General features: G+C 48.8%; 1 protein-coding gene and 1 long non-coding RNA gene across 5 annotated transcripts; one reads left to right on the top strand and one right to left on the bottom strand.

Annotated features, from left to right (window-relative positions):
• Positions 1 to 10,926: 10,926 nt before the first annotated feature.
• LOC112645623 (cytochrome b-c1 complex subunit Rieske, mitochondrial) lies at positions 10,927 to 14,037 on the bottom strand. The gene is made up of 2 exons (XM_025425301.3): positions 13,768 to 14,037; positions 10,927 to 11,810 (listed from the first exon to the last, which is right to left on the bottom strand). Exons 1-2 carry the CDS (start codon positions 13,979 to 13,981, stop codon positions 11,200 to 11,202), a joined length of 825 nt encoding a protein of 274 aa, XP_025281086.1. The 5' UTR covers positions 13,982 to 14,037; the 3' UTR covers positions 10,927 to 11,199.
• Positions 13,999 to 19,974, top strand: LOC112645624 (uncharacterized). Of its 4 annotated transcripts, none has more exons than XR_003127165.3 (4): positions 13,999 to 14,107; positions 14,692 to 16,470; positions 17,932 to 19,513; positions 19,601 to 19,974. It is a non-coding gene; the product is annotated as an uncharacterized LOC112645624 (long non-coding RNA). The 4 variants fall into 4 exon arrangements; XR_007403404.1 differs by having other exon boundaries at positions 14,016 to 14,107; positions 16,285 to 16,470; positions 19,601 to 19,973; XR_003127164.3 differs by lacking the exon at positions 13,999 to 14,107 and having other exon boundaries at positions 14,190 to 14,839; positions 16,285 to 16,470; positions 19,601 to 19,973.
• The last annotated feature ends 768 nt before the right edge of the window (positions 19,975 to 20,742 follow it).

Below are 20,742 nucleotides of genomic sequence, written 5' to 3'. Positions count from 1 at the left end.
ACATTCCCTTCACTGCAGAAAGGAAGGGAATCCTTCCTATCCCTTCACTGTGATATTAGACATTTCTGGTCTGCATAATAACCTATAATTATATGGCAAGATGCAAATGACTTTTCTGCAATTAACCTCCATCCTTCTTCCCTCCATATTTGAATGAACCAAAGCGATTCGTGATTTAGGATGAATCTGCAAATGAGTGATTCAAGTCAATACGTGGTAAATCTATTGTTTTCAATCTTCCTAGAAAACAATTACTAAATCGAAAAATGACTCTATCTATACATCCAGAACTGTACTTTTATATGACTTTGGTGTATAAGTGTATGTCTAATGGCAAAAAATTGACCACTGACAAATACTTTTCATGTCTAATATTAATTAATTGGAGGGACCCACTGATATTTCAAATGAGGTAATAAGTCAGGGAAAAAAAAAAAAAAAGGAAGGAAAAATGTCTGCCCAGAGAGTCAGGACAATATGATTTCAGATTTTTCAAATTACAAAGCAAAATAGGTTTGTTTTAGCAGGTAAAATAAAACTAAAAACTGTGTAGAGAACAATCTAATCATCTCTCTCCCCTCAACTCTACACGTGTGACCCCTTCAAACAGCATGGAAGTGCTCATCCATACCTTCCTCTTTGTTCATGCAAATATACCAAAGCAACAATACACATATAGAGGATTTTTTCTTATCAAAAGGAGCCATATTATACATTTTACTTTGTCATTTTCTTTCTTTCTTTTTTTTTCACTTACCAATATGACACGACGTCCTTATAGGTCTACAGACATCTGTATAAATTCGTTTTTCCCTAATCCCTTTCTGCATATACACAGATGCATCTACACGTCTATTCGCACGTGCACGCATGTGTACACCTAAGCGCACGTGTATGTGGCTGCACGTGCCTCATTGTGCAGATGGGCTCTCGTTCATGTTGGGCAGGGGCAGCAACCAGCAGCATTCCCCTGCTTTTGCCTCACCTTGTTTCTACGCACCCCGTTCCTCTCCCGACTCTTCCCTCCTCACATCCACCTCAACTCCAGATAATCCATGTTAGCAGCGTCCGGCTTTCTTCCACATTTTTTTCCACACTCACTCATAAAACACATTCCAAAACTTTTATACATTCTTTTTGTTTGTTTGTTTTTGGTTTTGGTTTGTCTCTGTCATTGCCATTTTGTTTCTAGTTTGGGCCCACTATAAATTCACCAAAACGAATATTCTTATATCTTCATTTTTCAGTAGTTGTGTTTTGATTTCTACAGGGAGCGTCTCCGGAGAATAACTGCTGCACTAATGGGTATGTGTATTTTTTTTTAATTTTGGAAGGCGGTCTGGAGAAATATATTAAAACTATCTCCTATCTGCCAGTTATGTGTGGGTATCACTTTCCAATACTTATTCAACAGCAAAAAAAGTATTTTTCCTTAAAGTTTTGCCCATCTGGGGATCCCCGGGGGGCTCAGTGGTTGAGCGCCTGCCTTCGGCTCAGGATGTGATTCAGGATCGAGTCCCACGTCGGGCTCCCCGCAGGGAGCCTGCTTCTCCCTCTGCCTGTGTCTCTGCCTCTCTCTCTGTCTCTGTGTCTCTCATGAATAAATAAATAAAATCTTTAAAAAAAAAAGTTTTGCCCATCTGATGAATGTAAATGATCTTTTAAATAAATATTTTATTTTTGTATACAAATAGGCCTCTATTTTCTGGTATAGATTTTACATATCCTGTCATGATTAAGGTTTTCTCCATCTTCAGATTATATAGTTTCTGAGATTTTCTTAAAATTTGTCTTACATGCATCTTTACTCTCCCTTGAATTTATTATTACACATAAGGAGAGCTGAGGTCCAACTCTGTTTTCTTCCAGAGGGATAATATGTTTCAACAGCACCAGCAACAACCCATTCTCTTCACCACTGAATCGAATCCTCCTTTTCTTATACAAAATTCTCATATACCCTGAGATCTAGTTCTTGATAGTCTATTTTGTTCCACCAACATGTCTTTTCCCATGCCAATGTCATGTGAACTCCACTACAATGATTCTATATCCGGTTCTTGTTTCTAAGTAAACATTCTTCTTTTCTTGGCTCTTCTTGAATATTTTTTATTCTTTATAAATTTCATGCCCTGTTTATCCTAAATAAAACAAAGTCTAAACATACAAGCAGACAAAAACCACTATAGAGACCATAAATACATGTTAATTTGGAGAGATTGTTTTCGTGATGAAACTGAGTTACTCCATTCAAGAGCATGCTCTTTCCATTTGCTTAGATCTTAATCTAGACTGTTTTTCATAAATCCTATATTTTACTTATTTTTCATGAAGTCTGATTGCTGTAGTCAAATCAACTGTCCAGGAAATGAGCTTGGCAACGTGGTCGTTGAGGATGCATCGAAGGTGGAAGAGTGGATATCACTGTAGAAGTCGCAGGAGACAACCCGATCGCTGTAGCCTAGGATGCCCTTAGGGGCCCTCCGATGCCTGCTTCACCTCCTTCTTGATGTCGTATTTGACAGCTTTTTCTAGGTGGTAGGTCAGATCCATAACCAACACAATGGAGAGAGGGCCGTGAAAAGCCAATTAGTGAGCTTCCCATTCAGCTCAGGGATGACCTTGTCCACAGCCTTGGCAGCACCAGGAGAAACAGGAGTGATATTCTAGGTAACCAGCTTCCCAGAGGAGCCATCTGCCTATTTCTTCTGGGCGGCAGTGATGGCATGGACCATGCTCATGAGTCCACCCCCAATGCCAAAGTCGTCATGGATGACTCGGTGTGGGGGGAGGCAAGCCGTTGGCAGTTCAGGAGGCGCTGATGACAGTCTTAAGGGGGTTGTCATACTTGTGATCCATGCTTATCACAAACTTGGGGGCATTAACAGAAGGGACAGAACTGATTACATTTTTGGTTCTGCCCTTCACGTGAGCCCCAGCCTTCTCTAAAGCAAGGAAGGCACCAATTGTCTCTACAACATATTCGGTTCTGGGATCTCACCCCTGGATGATGGACATAGGCTTTTCCTTCATGATCAGCTTCCCATTCTCAGCCTTGTCTGCTCTACTGAGCTTGTCATGGGTAGGATTATACTGGAACTTATAGACCCTACAGTTGAGATCAACAAGAGGGTCATTGTTGGCAACAATATCCATTTTGCCAGAATTAAAAGCAGACTTGGTAACCGGGTACCCAATACAGCCAAATCCATTCACCCCAACCTTCACCATCGTATCTCATTGTATCTCTATCCAACCAGGGGGAGAGAGCATACATTTACTAGTATTTTATTTATAAGTTTTTATTTATTCAGTAAATGAGACTGATATTATTTTAGTTTTTTGTATACTTAATGTCTGGTTTTAATATTAATTTTATGTTGAATTCATCAAATGAGCTGTAGAGCTTCCATATCCCATCTTATCCTACATCCCCATGGTATAGAATTTTGCTAACCTGAAGTATACCTCATGGACCAGCGGCAAGGACATCAACCGGATGTGGAGCTCATTCCCTGGAACCTGCTAGAAATGCAAAATCTCGGGCCATGACGCAGACCTATGGAATTAGGTTTTGCATCAGAAACAAGGTCCCCAGGTGAGTCGTATGCGCAGTTAAGATTGGAGGAGCTCTTGGTGGCTCAGCGGTTTAGTGCCTCCTTCAGCCCAGGGCATGATCCTGGAGACCTAGGATCGAGTCCCATGTCAGGCTCCCTGCATGGAGCCTGCTTCTCCCTCTGCCTCTCTTTCTCTCTCTCTCTTTCTGTCTCTCATGAATAAATAAATAAAATCTTTAAAAAAAAAAAAAAAAAGATTGGAGGAGCTCTGATCTCGAGTCGTTTAAACAGCAATGGAATTATCTTCTCCTTAAAGTGTCATATAGAACTCGGACATGAAGCCAACCAGTCCTGGTAACTTTTTATACTTATTTTGACCTATGCTAATTGGTATAGTTAAGGTTTCTACTTCTTGAGTAAATTTTGGCATTTTGTATTTTGTTTTGTTTTGTTTTTGCATTTTGTATTTTGTTAATAAATCACCTGTATCCCCTGAGCTTTACAACTTTGTCGCATAGAGTTGCATTCTTATACTACTTTATTATTATTTAATATCTTCCATCGGGGGACAATGGCTGGCTCTCTTCTCTTCTTACCTATTTTTGCTTTTGTCTCGTTTCTTTTTATCAAGCTTACAAAAGCTGTATCTATTTTCTTGTTCTTTTCAGAAAACCAGCTTTTGGATTCAGTTAGTAATGATCCTTTAGTTAAAACCCGAAGGGCAGAGAGGGGCCTAATACCTCTCTTCGATTGATGAATCGCAGTGTGAACAGGGACATACCTCCACCTAAACCGCCTTGCTGCGTACCCAGTCATATTCTAAATGTCAGCTATGGTCTCGCCGGTATCGTTCACTAAATAACGTTTTGGGCATTTGTATTTTGCTTTGCAGTTTATAAGGCCTTTCATACCCTTTATTTCATCTGAGATTTATGTTTAAAAGGGTCTATAATAGATCATCTTGACCAAGGGGAATAAATAGTTCCCAACTTGATTTTCGTATACTGAGATCGGCTGGGGCCCTCAGATCGCTGTTTCTCCAAAGGGCCAACCAGGGAGAGCTTGTATTGAGGGCAGAGCTAAGAAAGCAAGTATTCCCTCAGATAAAGGGAGAGGCATGAGCTGAGATTTTAGCCATGAACAGATAAAAGAAAATGACAAATTGCAGACAATTATGTGAAATGCATTGGCTTTTTTTTTTTCCACCTTCAATTAAGGAGTCAAGGTTGTGTGTGCACTTTTAAAACTGTATGAAAAGTTATGACTGATGCACTCTCATCTCTTACTTTTGCAAGTATTCTTTTTATTTTTTTAGAATACAATTTAATGTTTAATAACAGTTCACAAGGAATATAGGAATAAAATAGAAGGTTAACACAATTATTTTCCTTACAAGAGATGAAATATATTTTATCCTTCTATTTAGGTTTAATAGTCAATGTAAAACTTGTAACTATAATGTATCGATGTTATTATATTCAAAAATTAGCTGGGTTTTGCTCTAAGACTAATATCCATAAATAAATTTTTAAAATACCAAACACACAAGAGTAATAATTTTAAAAATCCCTTGGAATACATAAATTAGATGACTATTAAAATTTCCAGAAAATGATTTCACCAGTGGCTTCCTTAAATAATATGCTTGCTTGGTGCATTTTAAGAAGATTTGTTTTTACTAAAATCTGATTAATGTTTATTGCATCGAGATTCAGTTATCTATATATATTTTTAAAAAAATAGTAAATTTATTTTTTATTGGTGTTCAATTTGCCAACATATAGAATAACACCCAGTGCTCATCCCGTCAAGTGCCCCCCTCAGTGCCCGTCACCCAGTCACCCCCACCCCTCGCCCTCCTCCCCTTCCACCACCCCTAGTTTTTTTCCCAGAGTTAGGAGTCTTCCATGTTCTGTCTCCCTTTCTGATATTTCCCACTCATTTTTACTCCTTTCCTCTTTATTCCCTTTCACTATTATTTATATTCCCCAAATGAATGAGAACATATAATGTTTGTCCTTCTCCGATTGACTTACTTCACTCAGCATCATACCCTCCAGGTCCATCCATATCGAAGCAAATGATGGGGATTTGTCATTTCTAATGGCTGAGCACTGCTGGGGATTTACCCCAAAAATGCAGATGCAGTGAAACGCCGGGACACCTGCACCCCGATGTTTCTAGCAGCAATGTCCACAGTAGCCAAACTGTGGAAGGAGCCTCGGTGTCCATCGAAAGATGATGGATAAAGAAGATGTGTTTTTGCAAGTATTCTAATCGGATAAGGATTTCAAAAGCTAGATGACTGGAAGCTTTTGCACTGAAATTGGCCCAAGTCTGGTATAATAGCTGAGAAAGTATAAAATGTAGTTTATTGAATTTGGGATTTTTAGTTCACCGATAGACCAGTCGTATGTTGATCACCACAGAGGAGTTATTACAAAGACACTGCCGAGCCCTTTGCAAAACTTTTTAACTTTTCCACTGACCAGAGATCTTAGATCTATAATCATCTTTTTATAAGCATTCACGTAAGCAAACACTTGAGCAGTCTGTTGTGGTGTATTTAAGTGTCCTGTAAGGACCGAGACCAGAAACCATCTTAACCTCACATTCCTGGCAATACGATGCTTAGGACATTTTTAACCTCCAATAAGTAATGCTGAGTACTGAAAAAGAGAAAATAATTCTCCATCCTTCCTACCTCAGAGAAGAATTGATCAATTCACCTACTTAATATTTTTCCCCTCTAAGCAAAATGTTCCCTTCCTCAATTCCAGGGTGCGAAGTGAATAAGAGCGATGAAATGATAGAAGTAATGACATAACGTCCACTGCATTTTAGTGTTGGAAATAAAACGCTAAAGGACGAACCTTTTGACATTGAAATCTTCCTCGGGGAGAAGACTGTTCATTATGAACAAATGGAAAAAGAGTAAAATAATCAGTTTTTAAAAAAAAAAAAAGATTTTTAATTATTTATTCCTTTTTAATTCCGTTGAATTTTTTTCTTCCGGAAGGAGTGTAAATTTAAATCCAAATTACCCTATAATATTAATTCATTTCTCCTCTGACCTAAAGTCCTAGAGAAATAAGATACACAGACATTACACGATTGCTCTGTTCTCAAAAATGTTGTACAGAGTACCTGGAAAAGTACAAAGTTCCTTTCAAGCAATGCCTCTCAGAAATTCACCCCCGACGCCACCCCCTCTCAGCCCTCAACTCCACGGCTGAGGACTTGCCCTGGTCCTGAGGCCCCTCAGTCAACCTCAGTGTAGTAGTGGGAGACAGACCAGGAGAGCCGAATTCAAAATAAGGAAAATACAGGTATCTAAATGGATATGACCTGGTTATTTTGGGGAAACTTGGTAGAAAAGTGAATGTAATTCAGGTGCAGGACACCCCACCTAAGGAATCTCGAAGGGAGGTGCCTGGGTGGCTCAGCCGGTTGGGTCCAGCTCTTGATTTTGACTCAGGTCACGATCTCGGGGTCCTGAGATCAAGCCCCACCTTGGGCTCTGCGCTCAGCAGGGAGTCTGCTTGAGATTCCCTCTTTCCCTCTCCCTCTGCCCCTCCCCACAGCGCTTGTGCTCGCTCCCTCTCAAATAAATACATAATTCTTAAAAAAAAGAAAGAAAGAAAGAAAGAAAGAAAGAAAGAAAGAAAGAAAGAAAGAAAGGGAATCTCAAAGGTCAGGCTGAGGACAAACCAGATAAAATAAAAGGAAGGGAGGGCAATGAGAGTGTGGTTAGAGCCTGAGAGAAAAGAATGCAGGTAACACCCAAGTTCTGCGTCACTGGAGCAAAGGGCCAACTGGTGGGATGCAGGTGAGGAGGACCCCAGAGGTTCCACGGTCAGTTTGGAAGCCATCTCTGACCTACATCCATGCATTAATCCCCAAAGAAACCCAGAGGCGGTGTACTTTTCAGATGAGAGAAGGCAGGTACAAAGAGACTAAGTGATGGGCGTCAGGTCACGTGCCTAGGAAACGGCGGAGCCGGGATTAGAACCCAAGAACCAAGCCCATACTCTTGACCTCTGCACCACTTGGCATCTCTGTGGAAGATGAGTTTTAAGGGGGAAAAAATTGGAGGAAAGAAGCAAGACCCGTTTGGTACCTTGCTGCAAAAGACCAGGTAAGAACTGACAAGGCCTCGACGAACGCAGGGGCACAGGAACATCGTATGCGTACATATATACGGGCACGCGCAGGTCCTATGTACATATAGGATCGTGATCAGGGCTACGCACACTGCACTCAAGACTCCCTGGGTTAAACTAAAATTCTGGTTCCACCGGCTTACCAGCTCTAGGATTATGGGCAAGGCACTTCTATGTGCCTCAGTTCCTCTATCTGTAAACCAGGAATAGCAACAGTATCCAGCTGACCAGGTTCTTTGAGGATTGAATGAGAGTGTACGGAGTACACTTAGCCTAGTGAGTAGGAGTCGGGGCTCCGTTCGCCCCTATTAGGATGTTACAGATTGCGGAGACAGTAATGGACCTTCATGTTTTATTAAGTAGGTACAATTAGCAGGGTTTGGGGATTTGGGCCCAGGGGAAGGGGTCATGGAAAAGGAGGCAGAGGGGATTAGAGGTTTTCATCGCCAGGTACGTAGTGAAGAAGCTGTCTTATGGAAAACAGGACTTCCTTTCCTTTTTGGCTTTTTTTTTTTTTTTTAAGATTTTATTTATTCGTGAGAGACAGAGACACAGGCTCCATGCAGGAAGCCCGATGGGGGACTTGATCCCAGGACCCCAGGATCATGCCCTGGGCCGAAGGCGGCGCTAAACCGCTGAGCCACCCGGGCTGCCCTTTGACATTTTAGGTTTATGGTGTTAATAAAACGTCTGTGCTCAGATGCAGTTTAAGTGGCTGAACAGGAAGGTCAGGGAGGGGATCTAGGCGAGTCATTAGCAACAGGTGATGGTGCAAGTGCATTAGAACAGCGGGCCAAGAACACTCATTCCGACAAATGTGCACATTGACTTCCAGGAAGTACATAAAATGCAGGATTTAGAGGACACGAGAATATAGAAAATGCCATTTCAGCTCTGTGGGAACGAAGAATCACTTCTGACAAACAGTACGCTCCCGTTGTTCAGAAAAATCCAAGGCACCAACAGCACATTGTAATCCTCAACCATATAAACCAAATAAGGACAAACGCCCTCTCCACACGCAGATGGAGTCAGGTTTTCGAAGAGATGCTCAGAAAGACCAAAGCGAATGCGACATCAAAAAACCACGCTAAGCTTTTTGGAAGGGTCGGGTCATTTTCTCTAACCACGCTCTGTTTAAAGCGTAATAGAGAACCTCAAGATTGTCCCAATCTCTACTCCCAGTAAAAAGAAGCACCTGCTAACGACCCGGTGTTAGGAGGCCAACTGGTCAAATTTCCTAAGTAATTTCCCCCTAATATCTAGGATGTTGTTTCACTGAAATAATCAGAAAGCTAACACACCTGCTCTACCCATTTAGCATAGTATCAAGTAATACTAGTCTTGGCTGCTTGTGGGATGAAGCCTTCTTTTATTTATTTTTTTATTTATTTTTATTTATTTATGATAGTCACACAGAGGAGAGAGAGAGAGAGAGAAAGAGAGAGAGAGAGAGACAGAGACAGAAGCAGGCTCCATGCACCGGGAGCCCGACGTGGGATTCGATCCCGGGTCTCCAGGATCATGCCCTGGGCCAAAGGCAGGCGCCAAACCGCTGCGCCACCCAGGGATCCCGAAGCCTTCTTTTAAAACCTACGTGGGGTACTGGGATTTAAGTTTAACATCATTAGTCAAGCTCTCACAGAGGACAGAAACAGCCCAGCAACTCCAGCATAGAACACCCGGGACACAAACCTTCTCTCTTTGTCCCCCACAGGGGTAGTCCCAGGGCAGCGGTTGTGGCATTTCGAACACGAAAAGATGAAATATTTTGAGGTATCCCTTAGGGTGGGAGGGGGTAATAATGGGGTATGAGCACTTCTCTTCAAGGGAAGTGCTGTGGACATTTTGGCAGCAGTTTTTAGCTCGCGGACCTGTGTTCCCACAGCCCCACCCTCCGCCCCAGGACCAGCATCCTCCTCCAATCATTGTGACAATCAAATAACGGCCACACCCGCCCTGGGCAGGAGGGCTGCCCCTGGTTGAACTACTGTTGTAAGGCTGGTCCAGCTGATTAAACTGCGGCCCCAGCATGAACACGGACTACACGTACCCATACTGCTCGTGCGTGGTGATGGGATTTCACTACTTTTAGCCAACTAGCAACGCTTGGCACTTTTTGTCTTACGTTTACACCTAAATACCAGAACATTAAGTACCATTATTATAAGCCCCATTCGGCACACCTCATTTTCTTTCTAGAATGGTACAGAGGAACCAAAGGTCTGCTCGCAAGCGTAAAAACTGTGACGTTTCTTCATACTCTTAGCTGCTGTTTTCAAGACTGGAACCCTGGATGGCCAGTTCCCTTTGGAAGCCCTAACACTTACCTAGTTAGCACGTGATCAGGGACGGACCCGGGGTGTTTCTGGCTCACCACCAAACACAGAGCTACGGCAAACTTATCGAAGTAGCTGTGGTTCTCGGCAAAGGGCAGAGCCCAGTCCCAGGACCCGGGGAGCCTGTCAGATCCCAGGCTCGGTTCACGTGTGGAACTAGAGGCAGAAGGGAAGGAGGGAAGGAGGGAGGGAGGGAGGAAGGAGGGAAGGAAGAGGGTGTGAATTCTGAGGTCTCCCAGGCCCACTTCCACTTCACGGTGAAAAGCGGTGACTGCAAATCCAACTTAAATACCCCAAAATGTAATCCCTGCAGAAAGGAACCAGCAGCATCACGTTCACGCTAACAGTATTAGGTCTCAGGCACGCTATCCCTTCTTGCTTCCTGACAGGGCAGATGCAGGATCAACGGGAACATGAATACCCACACCAGATGGAGGAGGGACAGCAGCACTGCCCTTCTGGAAATCTTTTCTCAGGGAATATCCCACCACTGCCTCTTAGAACTGCATTCTAATTACTTACTCACCTGAGTGAAATATAAAAATTCCCGACCCGTCAAACAGGAAACCGGCCAGCTAGAGCAGAGGCTCAGCCCCGTAGGGACTCTCCCATAGACTACATGGGACACCGTCCACAGCTTCGGGGAGGAGGGGTGCGAAGGTGGGGCGGACACGCCTAGCCAGGACCCACGTGCAAAAAAAAAAAAAGGGAAACCTGGATACCGTATTTCCTGCCAATGCCATAAGCATCTTCCAGGACTCGGAAATGATCTGCTACTTGCACCTCAGTCTAACCATTAGCTCTGCAGAATCTGTGTCGCAAACACAAAGGCAGATAAAGGAAAACGCTGATCACAGACTTCACAAATATCTTGTACACCATTCTATAGTTTTTAATTAGAATCAGCTATCAAAACACCGCAATTTTGAAGTCTTTGAGCTTAGCAATGTTTAACAGTGGCTTTATTAGGTGAATGCTTGAAAGTATTCAACATTAAACTCAATTTACTTCACATCGTTTGCAAGTACATTATTAGCAATTCTTAAATATTTCAAATCAACCCAAGTGTAGATGGCTTCCTTCTAAGTCTTCTGAGGGGACAAGAAGACCGAAAGGAGCCTAGAACCTGAGTCCAGGTCTCTAACCCACAATCACCATGTCATCACCAGTGAACTCATACGAAGGAACCTCAAGGTTGAGAGGGGCGGGCCCCTTCCTGATCCTGCCAGAAGCATCATAGTGTGACCCATGGCAAGGGCAGTAATAACCACCAAAATCTCCTGCATTTGCAATGGGTACACAACCGAGATGAGTGCAGACACCTATCAGGATAACCCATTCAGGTTTCTTTACTCGATCTAAATCGTGCTGTGGGTCCCTCAACTGGGACACTTCAACTGCAGCCTCCTGCTCAATCTCCTTCTTGGTTCTATGGCGCACAAACAGCGGTTTTCCTCTCCACTTGAAAGCCATGTTCTTGCCTTCTGGAATATCAGATAGCTTGATTTCGATTTTCGACATGGCCAACACATCCGCAGAAGCACTCATGCTGGAAACAAACTGGGAGACGACATTCTTGGCGGCATACGCAACACCTATGCTAGTTGTTGCTGTTATCAAGTAGGAGAAACCTTTTCTAGCCTCACTGCTCTCTTTTGAGGACTTTGTGCCATCTAACACTTCAGCGCGTCGGTAGTCAGAGAAGTCGGGCACTCTGATGTCTGTGTGGGAATAACGAATGGAAGCAGGGACTGCAAAATAAACACAAAGTTAAAACACAATTAGAGGAGTACCCTGGAAGGGACATACATCAGGAAATAGCCTTTGTGAGTTCATAAGCAAAAATCGAGGTATAAAAACTGTGAAATGGCACGCAGCGATCTGAGAAACTGTCAGGCTGGCAGTGCCAGCACATAACACACTGACCCCACAAGCAGTCAAAGAAGTGTCATCTTTTGAGGCCCTCGGAACATCACCGCCGGGCCAGCCTGCTCAGTGACATAAACGGTCAGGAACGCGTATTTTGTGCGCTAGATACGTCCTACCGGATCCCTACGGTAAAGTGGCTTGGGAAAGGAAAACCTTGGGAGCACCGTGGGGCGCGCCTGCAGCAGGACACACGGCAGAGGCGGCAGCACCGCAGCACCGCAGCACCGCGGCTCCGGGGCTCAGGGTCGCGGTCACGGTCAAGGTCAGGGCGGGGACAGCGCGGGTGCGGCTCTGCGTCCACCTGCTGCCCACCTGACCTGCCGGTGCAGCCTGGCTCTGGGATCCGGGGCGAGCTCTGGGCTCCACTACCGTCTGGGCTCACCGCGCGGAGGCCGCGCCCGAAGGTGCAAACCGCAGCTCCAGCCCCCACGTGGGGCGCAGCCGGGCCCGGGCGGCCACCGGCAGGGGGAGGGGGGCGCGGGGCGGGGGACGCGGGGGCGGGGGGCGGGGAGCAGCGCGCTCGTGGACTTGCCCGCCCGGGCCGCCGTGGCCCGCTGGCTGGGCTCGGTTCTAACCTCGGGCAGGATCGCCCTTCTGGACACGGGACACCTGAAGCTTCCCCCCGCCTCCCCACCTGCACCTGCACCGCCCCGTCCAGGCCCCCTCCGCCCCCAAGTGGTCCATGTGTCCTCCTCCAACGCGGACCTCGCTGCACACACTGTGCACCAGCTGTATGCACAGCCCGCGGCGCGGGGAACAGGGCAGCGGGGTCCTTCCGGCTCCTCACCGTGCGCAGGCCCGCGGATGGGCTCGGGCGGCCCCAACGCGGACCTCACGCTGCACACGTTGTGCACCAGCTGTATGCACAGCCCGCGGCGCGGGGAACAGGGCAGCAGAGCCCTCCCGGCTCCCCACCCTGCGGGGGCCCGCGGATGGGCTCGCACTCTGCACACATTGTGCACCAGCTGTATGCGCGGCCCGCGGACGGGCTCGCGGTCCGCACACGTTGTGCACCAACTGTATGCGCGGCCCGCAGACTGGCTCGGACGGGCTCGCGGCCTGCACACATTGTGCACCAGCTGTATGCGCGGCCCGCGGACGGGCTCGCAGTCCACACACATTGTGCACCAGCTGTATGCGCGGCCCGCGGACGGGCTCGGACGTGCTCGCAGTCCGCACACATTGTGCACCAGCTGTATGCGCGGCCCGCGGACGGGCTCGCAGTCCACACACATTGTGCAGCAGCTGTATGCGCGGCCCGAGAACGGGCTCGGACGGGCTCGCAGTCCGCACACATTGTGCACCAACTGTATGCGCGGCCCGCAGACTGGCTCGGACGGGCTCGCGGCCTGCACACATTGTGCACCAGCTGTATGCGCGGCCCGCGGACGGGCTCGCAGTCCACACACATTGTGCACCAGCTGTATGCGCGGCCCGCGGACGGGCTCGCAGTCCACACACATTGTGCACCAGCTGTATGCGCGGCCCGCGGCGCGGGGCCAGGCCGCGGGGAACCTCCCGGGCGCCGGGGCGGGCCGAGGCCGCAGGGACGCGCCTGTCCCCGGGTCTCAGGAGTGAGTGGGCCCCTCGCCGGGGGAAGCAGGCGGACCGAGGCCCCGCCCCGCGACCGCGCGACCCCGTGACCCCGCCGCGCAGCTGCCCGGGCGCCCCCCGCTCGCGGCCGCGGGAAGCGGGGCCGGACGCGCCGAGGAGGAGGCAGCGGGCCTGCGCCGCGGGGCCCAGCGCGACCCCCCGGCCCCCCGCCCCCGCCCCGCTCACCCGTGAGCCCCGCCGAGGCCACCGGAGCGCGGCGGGCGGCCTGGCCGCTCAGCGACTCCCGGCACAGGAACGGCCGCCTCGCGTCCAGCACCGGCGGCTCCGGGGCGGCGGGCACCGAGGCCGGCACCAGGGGCCTTAGGGCGCCCGCCACCCCGCGGGACGTGGCCGACAGGACGGGCGCGAACGGGCCCGAGCGCGCGGCCACCGACAACATGGCGACTGCGCTCCAACCGCCGGCCGGTCACTGGGACGACCTTCCGCGCACTGCGCACGCGCCAAGCGGCCCGGAGGCGCACCACCCGTGACGTCAGCGCGCCGGCCTCAGCCGCTCCCCCGCACGGTGGGAGGAGCCCGCAGGGGCGGGGCCAGCGCTTACGCTCAGGCGGGCGGGGCCAGCAGGGGGCGGGGTCTCGAGGGGGCGGGGCCAGGGGCGGGGCCCTACCGTCCGCACCTGCGCGCCCCTGGGTCTGTAACGTGGGATCTCCTGGATACAAAGTGGCAGAGGAGGCCCAGAGCCCTGTGGGTCCGCCTTGCGTGCCTCCCGGGAGCAGCCTCATCTGCAGGAGCCCGGGGGCGGGAACAGGTCATCGTGATAGTTTAGATGGGGATACTCGCAACTCTTCACACACGCGCGTGTGTATTATTACATTACAGACGCGCTCTCCTAGAGACCTGGTAGGGCACATGCACGTGCATTAGGTCACACGTACTCGTAAAACCTGCGTCAGAGCCCAGCATAGGGTGAGCGTTACGTGTGCGCTGTGATGGTTATTAGCACCATCGAACTACAAAATAGAATCTTAAAAAGGCCAAAGACTCACCGGCGAGGCTCAATAATGGTAATGACGATGGTGATGGCTTAGGTGTGTGATACAAACATTTACTACGTGTTAAATGTTGTGCATTACCTTCTTTCATTGGCAGGCAAGGTCCCTGTGAAGTAGCAGCTGCTTTACTGATGAGGAAACGGATGTTTAGAGGGATCATGTGCCCAGGACAAGAGCCAGCAGGGGCTGGAAGGGGCTGGTCTGTCCTCTGAGCCTCCGCTCTCAACCACCACCAGTTTCCCTAAGTGAGATTTTAGGGGGTGCAGGGGTGGGTCCCTACATCACTTTCTATCGCACGGTAAGAAAGTTACTTCCATCAGAAGACTTGAACGAAAAGGAAGTAACTTTCTTCCTTCTCCTTCCAATCTTCTGATCTTGCCACGAGCAAGTCCCGGCTCGGTGCTAATCTATTAGCCAGTCTCTCCTTTAGGAGAATAGGCCTGGACCTCAAAGCCCTTGGGTAGCCGAGTCAGCAGTTAGAGGATGTGATAATGGCATTTCTTTTCATGGTATTTATTTTGTCTCCATACTGATTTCCCAATGACTATAGCGAAATAAAGTTTGTTTTACATTTATTTAGGTCACAGGGAGTTGATTTAAATGTTAGGTAAATGACGTTTCCCTGTGCCATGTGTGCATGGGCTCTGGGACCTTGGCAAGTTTCCTGACCCCTCTCTGCTTTGGTTTCCTCACCTGCAAAATGGGGTTGCTATCGATGCCCCCCGCCCCCCGGAAGGAGTAAATGTACTGATACGTGGAACACACGAACCGGGAGCCCCACCTGCTAAGCACCGAGTTTGTTGGTGTTGCTTGTGTCCGACACATCACCCGCCCCCTCCGAGAACCTTCCTCGGATTCCTGATGCCTCGCTGTCGTTCCTCTCCCTCGGTCCCCAGCCCACCGACCTCTTCCTCCTGGACCTTCTCAGGGTCTAAGGCTTGGCCACTCTTATAGCCCCAGGGACTCTGTTGTACTCTCAGTGCTGGAACTGGCCTCCTCAGGAGCTACTCATAGGTCGCCTCATAGGTCTGGTCCTGGGCTCGCCCCGGCAACAACCCTAAAGGTACGAGCGGACACGTCCACACACTGTACACAGTTTGAGTGCTCTACACAGAGTAGCACACCTCATATCACGACGGCCCTTTGAGGTGGGTAAGAGGAGGCGAGGATGGGAAGAAGAGAGGAAGGGAGGAAGGAGACTTCACAAGGCCCTCCTCGCGGGGTAGGCAGAGTAGAACTTGCTCGCCCAGAGTGTCCAGACTCCGCATTAAATCAGTTTTCCACTCACAATAACAATCCTAAAATGACAGCATTTATTGTCAAAGGGTTGTTTTAAGGATGAATTGGACTGAGATACGTAAAGTGCCAAGAGCCACGCCTGGCGCACAGTAAGTGCCACGTATATGTCCTTAACAACAATAAAAATAACTCTTGCCATTTTGTGGAGGGAGAAACTGAGACTCAAAGGTGACAAACCGCCGACCCTAGGACGCGTCATTTCCGTCGGCCTTACTGCGATAGCGTTGACGACGTGTGTACGTTTAAGGTGTGCACGCTGTGTGGACGTGAGGCACGTCTAGTGCACCTCGATTACCGGCATGGCATCAGGTGACACCTAGGCCAGAACACAGAATGATCATCCCTTTTGGTGGTGAGGACACTTACCATCCAGTTTCTTGGCAATTTTCAGAGACCGGATACGCTATCGTGACTATCATCGCCGTGCTGCGTGTCAGATCCCCAGGACTTACTCGCCTTCTAGCCGGAAGCTCGTGCCCTGGGACTGACCTCTCCCCGTCTCCCACAAGCCCCACCCTAGGAACAGCACTCTACTCTCTGTTCCTGTGAGTTCCTCTTCTCTGGATGCGAAATACAGGTGAGATCGTACAGTATTTGTCTTTCCTTACCTGAGTTATTTCACTGACCATAGTGCCTTCGGGGTTCATCCATGTTGTCCCAAATGGCAAGATTCCCTTCTTCCTCAGGGCCCTATAAGACTCCCCTGGGTGTATGTGCCGTATCTTTTTTGTCCGTTCATCCACTGGCAGACGTTAGGTTGTTTCCGTGAATAATGAGCACGGGAGTGCCCGTCATCTCCTTGAGATCCTGCTTTCATTTCCTCGCCCTACACACCCAGCACGAGGACCGCTGCATCACACGGTAGCTCTATTTTTGATTTATGGAGGAACCTCCATGCTATTTTCCGTAGTAGTTGCACCAAATTACATTCCCACCAACAGCGCACAAGGGTTCCCTCATCTCCACATCCGTCACCACCCTTTCTTACACCTTATCTTCTTGATAATGACCGTTCTAACAGGTGTGAGGTGACATCTCATTCTGGCTTTGATTTGCATTATCCTGATTCCTCGTGATGTCGAGCACATTTTCACGTTGCCCTTCGTGTATCTTCTTTGGGAAAATGTCTATTCAAATCCCCTGCCCATTTTTAAAATCCGATTATTTGTTGCTACTCAGTTGTATGAGCTCTTCATATAGTCTGACTATTAATCTCTTATCAGATATATGATTTGCAAATATCTTGTCCCATTCTCATGTTTGCCCTTCCATTGTGTTAATGCTTTCCTTGGCCGTGCAGAAGATTTTCAGTTTGACATACCCTCGCTTACTAATGTTGCTTTCATTGCTTGCGCTTTTGGTGTCGTACCCAAAAAAACGTATTGGCAAGACCAGTGTCAGGGAGCTTTTCCCCTATGTTTTCTTCTGGGAGTTTAATAGTTTTTGTTCCTGTGTTTAAGCCTTTCACACATTTTGAGTTCACTTTTGTGGGCGGGGTAAGATAGGGGTCCAGTTTTGTTCTTCTCCATGTGGGCACCCTGTTTTCCTGACACCGTCTATTGAAGCTACTACCCTTTCCTCCTTTGAGTATTCCCGACCCCCTGCCAAATATTCGTTGGCCATATATGTGAGGGTTTATTTCTGGACTCTCAATTGCGTTTCAATCTTCTTAAATTTGCTAAGGCCTGCTTTATGACTTTTCATATGATCTAAGCTGAAGGACGTTCCACGTGCAACGACACACGCACTGTTTCTCCTAATGGTACCCCATAGTCCTATGGCCTTCTTCTTTCCGTTCTTCTTTTAAATTGCTGCTCCTCTGATTGGAGAATCTCAACTGATCTGTCTTCTAGCCGATTCCTTCCGCTTGGTCGAGTCTGACGTTGATGCTTTCTATTCAATTTTTCCATTCATTTTATTCTTCAGCTCCAAAATTTGTTTGGTTCTTCTTCGTGTTCTTGTATCTCTTTGTTCTCCTCATCTTGTTCTTGTATTGTTTTCTTGCATCATTAACTTGTTTATCTGTGTTCTCTTGCAGCTCTCTGGACGTCTGTGGAATAAGTATTTTGAATTCCTAATTGCACAATCCCTGGATCTCCGTGTCCTTGGGGCCGGTTACTGGAGGTTGACTATATTCTTCTGGTGGGGCCGTGTGTCTCCGATTCTTGGTTGTCCGCGCTGCCTTGAATCAGTTCTGTGCATTTGAAGAAGCCGTCACCTCTTCCAGACTTTGTGGACTGACTTCAGGAAAGGAAGACTTTTATCTGTTGTGACCCTGGGTCTGGTGATGCAGGACACCACACTTGGAGGCACGCAGCAGCCCTGGGTTTATGGGGGGAGGTGGTGGTGGTACGTGTCATCTCCTTGGCTCAGGGGTCCAAAAGCATCCACAACTTTGTGATCCTTCTGCAAGGGCCGCTGGCACCCTTCGTGGTACTGCCGTGTTCAGTGTCCAGGCATCGTGGCAGGCAGTGGCGGTGCCGGAATCAGTGCTATGCACACACTGGTCTGTGGTGGCCAGCCACAGGTGTCTACACGGGGGCAGTGGCCAGTGGCAGACACAAACATAGTGGTGAGAGTCAAGGCAGGCAGCAAGAGCCAGGGCCAACTATGGACTCATAGGCAGCTGGTGGGGCCCTGGCTGTTGGCACACTCCCCGTGGCTGCGGTCTCCCTTCAAGCATGAGCACTGCAGAGAGGCCAGTGATGGGCATCAGGCCAGTCACATGGATGCACAGCTGGAGGGGAAAACTGCAAGCACACACCTGGTGGTATGGTGGGCGGTCATCCACAGGGTTCCAGGCTGGCACCTTGCCCTTGTGCAGCCTCAGAGGCCTGAGCTGGCTGCCCCTAGTGCCGTTCCTAAGCTCCAGTGGGGGCGAGGGGAGTGGGCTGGGAGGGACTCGGGTCGCTGGCACCATCAAATGTGATACCTGTGGGTCAAAGGCTGCCGAAGTCTGCAGGGGCGCCGCAGCAGCTGTGCTGGCCATTTATTCCTTCAGTGGAGACACCTGCTGCGGTTGCCTGCAGGGCAGGTCGTTGTGAAGCCCGGCGCTCCCGCTGCATTGCTGATGTTTTTCTTCCGTGTCCGTAGCCGTCTCTACACGTGTCCACTTCACCATTCTGATGCAGTGAGACCGAAGCCGGACCTCCGTGCAGCGCCCCTGAAAGGCCGGGGGAGCCAGTGGCCGTCCCTGCTCTCCCTTTCCCGGCACGGACAACTCCACCGGGCTGGGACATTTCCTCTCGGCACCGAGCAGTGCCAGCTTGCGGGATGGGTTGACTTAAGTACAAGGAAACTTGCTTTCTTCTTTTCTTGTGCAGTTCTTCTCAGGCTTTGTGTTCACTACGTTGCTAGAGTTTCCTGAGTGGACCCCAGACCCATTCCAGAGCTGCGTTCGAGGTCACTGTCTTAATTGTTGACCTCGTAGGGGAGATAGAGGCTGAAGTGTCCCATGTTGCCATTTTGATGACATCACTCCCGCAAAGACAGGACATCGGAGCCCATCGGTCTAGGTTCCGGTCCAGAGCTGCAGCAGGGGAGAGCGTAACTCTGGCCGAATATCTGTCCTCTCGTGGGAGATGGAGCCCGGAACCCAGGAGTGGCAGGCACTTTGGAAGGTGGGCCTACGTAAGTCATTCTGGTTTCCATGGCTGGGTTCTTGTTTTGTTTTATTTTTAACTAAGCTGTTGGCTTTCATGTTCCAGCTCCTCTATCCTGGAATGCTGCATCTTGGTGGAGGCATCTGGAGGCAGACGACCTGGTTTGCATGTCAGCTCTGCCCCTTACAGGTTGTCTCCTAGAGCCCACAGCTGTGTGACTTTGGGCAATGGTGAGCTTCCGATTCCTCATCTGTAAAACGGGGATAAAAATGAAATTGCTGTAAGAATAAAAGAAATAGGGATCCCTGGGTGGCGCAGCAGTTTGGCGCCTGCCTTTGGCCCAGGGCGCGATCCTGGAGACCCGGGATCGAATCCCACGTCAGGCTCCCGGTGCATGGAGCCTGCTTCTCCCTCTGCCTGTGTCTCTGCCTCTCTCTCTCTCTCTGTGTGTGTGTGTGACTATCATAAATAAATAATTTTAAAAAATAAAAAAAAGAATGAAAGAAATAAAGCCAATGAAGTACTTAGTCTTTGGTACACAAGAGCCTAATAAATGTTATTTTTTATAAATGGGGGGGTGGTGTTAGATTAGGGGTAGGGGCGTGGGAAATAGCCGTGGACCTGGGAATGTAAATGTTTGGTAAGCTTGTCAGTTCCCAGGAACTCTGAAGAGCAAAGTGTATGAAAGAGCAAGGATGGAGGAGGCATGAGGCAAGCCTTCCTCATAGCAAACGAGTGGCTTGTTTAAATCAGAGGTCGTGGTCACAGACCGGAGGCCGACTCTCTTCCCAGAGACCTCCTGATAGTGTAACCAACCAATGTGGAGTCAGAAGCTGCCCCAGGTGGAGTTGTCCCACAGAGAAAACCCTATTTGCAGCAAATAAGGAGATCTTGGGGAATGGCTTCCGAAGCTGTGACTCCCCGCGAGAGGGGGAAGCCTTGTTATCCCATGTAGAGGTGGGAGTGAGGTCACACATCCGCCTGAGAAACAGGCCTGCACGTGTGTCGTGTTATGTGAATGAGGCTGAGGCCCTCCTTGGGCTGCAGTCTTAGTGTTATAACGAGGTAAAGGTAATTGTGGGTCACTCCGGGGGTCGCTCTGCGGTCCGTCTGCACAGCCATGTTTAGCCCAAAGGGTCTGGGTGCTCTGGGCCGGAGGGAGGTCTTGTCAGGGCCGTCACCCTCATCTCGGCCTGAATCAAGGAAAGTCAGAAGAGTTTGGGGGAAAGTGTAAGGCAAAGGTTAGT

Source organism: Canis lupus, chromosome 1 (genome assembly GCF_003254725.2).
Source record: "Canis lupus dingo isolate Sandy chromosome 1, ASM325472v2, whole genome shotgun sequence".
Taxonomy (NCBI): Eukaryota; Metazoa; Chordata; class Mammalia; order Carnivora; family Canidae; genus Canis; species Canis lupus.
This window is presented reverse-complemented; position numbering and strand designations above follow the sequence as displayed.

Coding starts and splice junctions, on each gene's coding strand:
- LOC112645623 (XM_025425301.3), bottom strand. CDS start 13,981: ATGTTGTCGGTGGCCGCGCGCTCGGGCCCGTTCGCGCCCGTCCTGTCG. Junction 11,811..13,767: donor GGCCTCGGCGGGGCTCACGG/GTGAGCGGGGCG, acceptor TTTATTTTGCAG/TCCCTGCTTCCATTCGTTAT.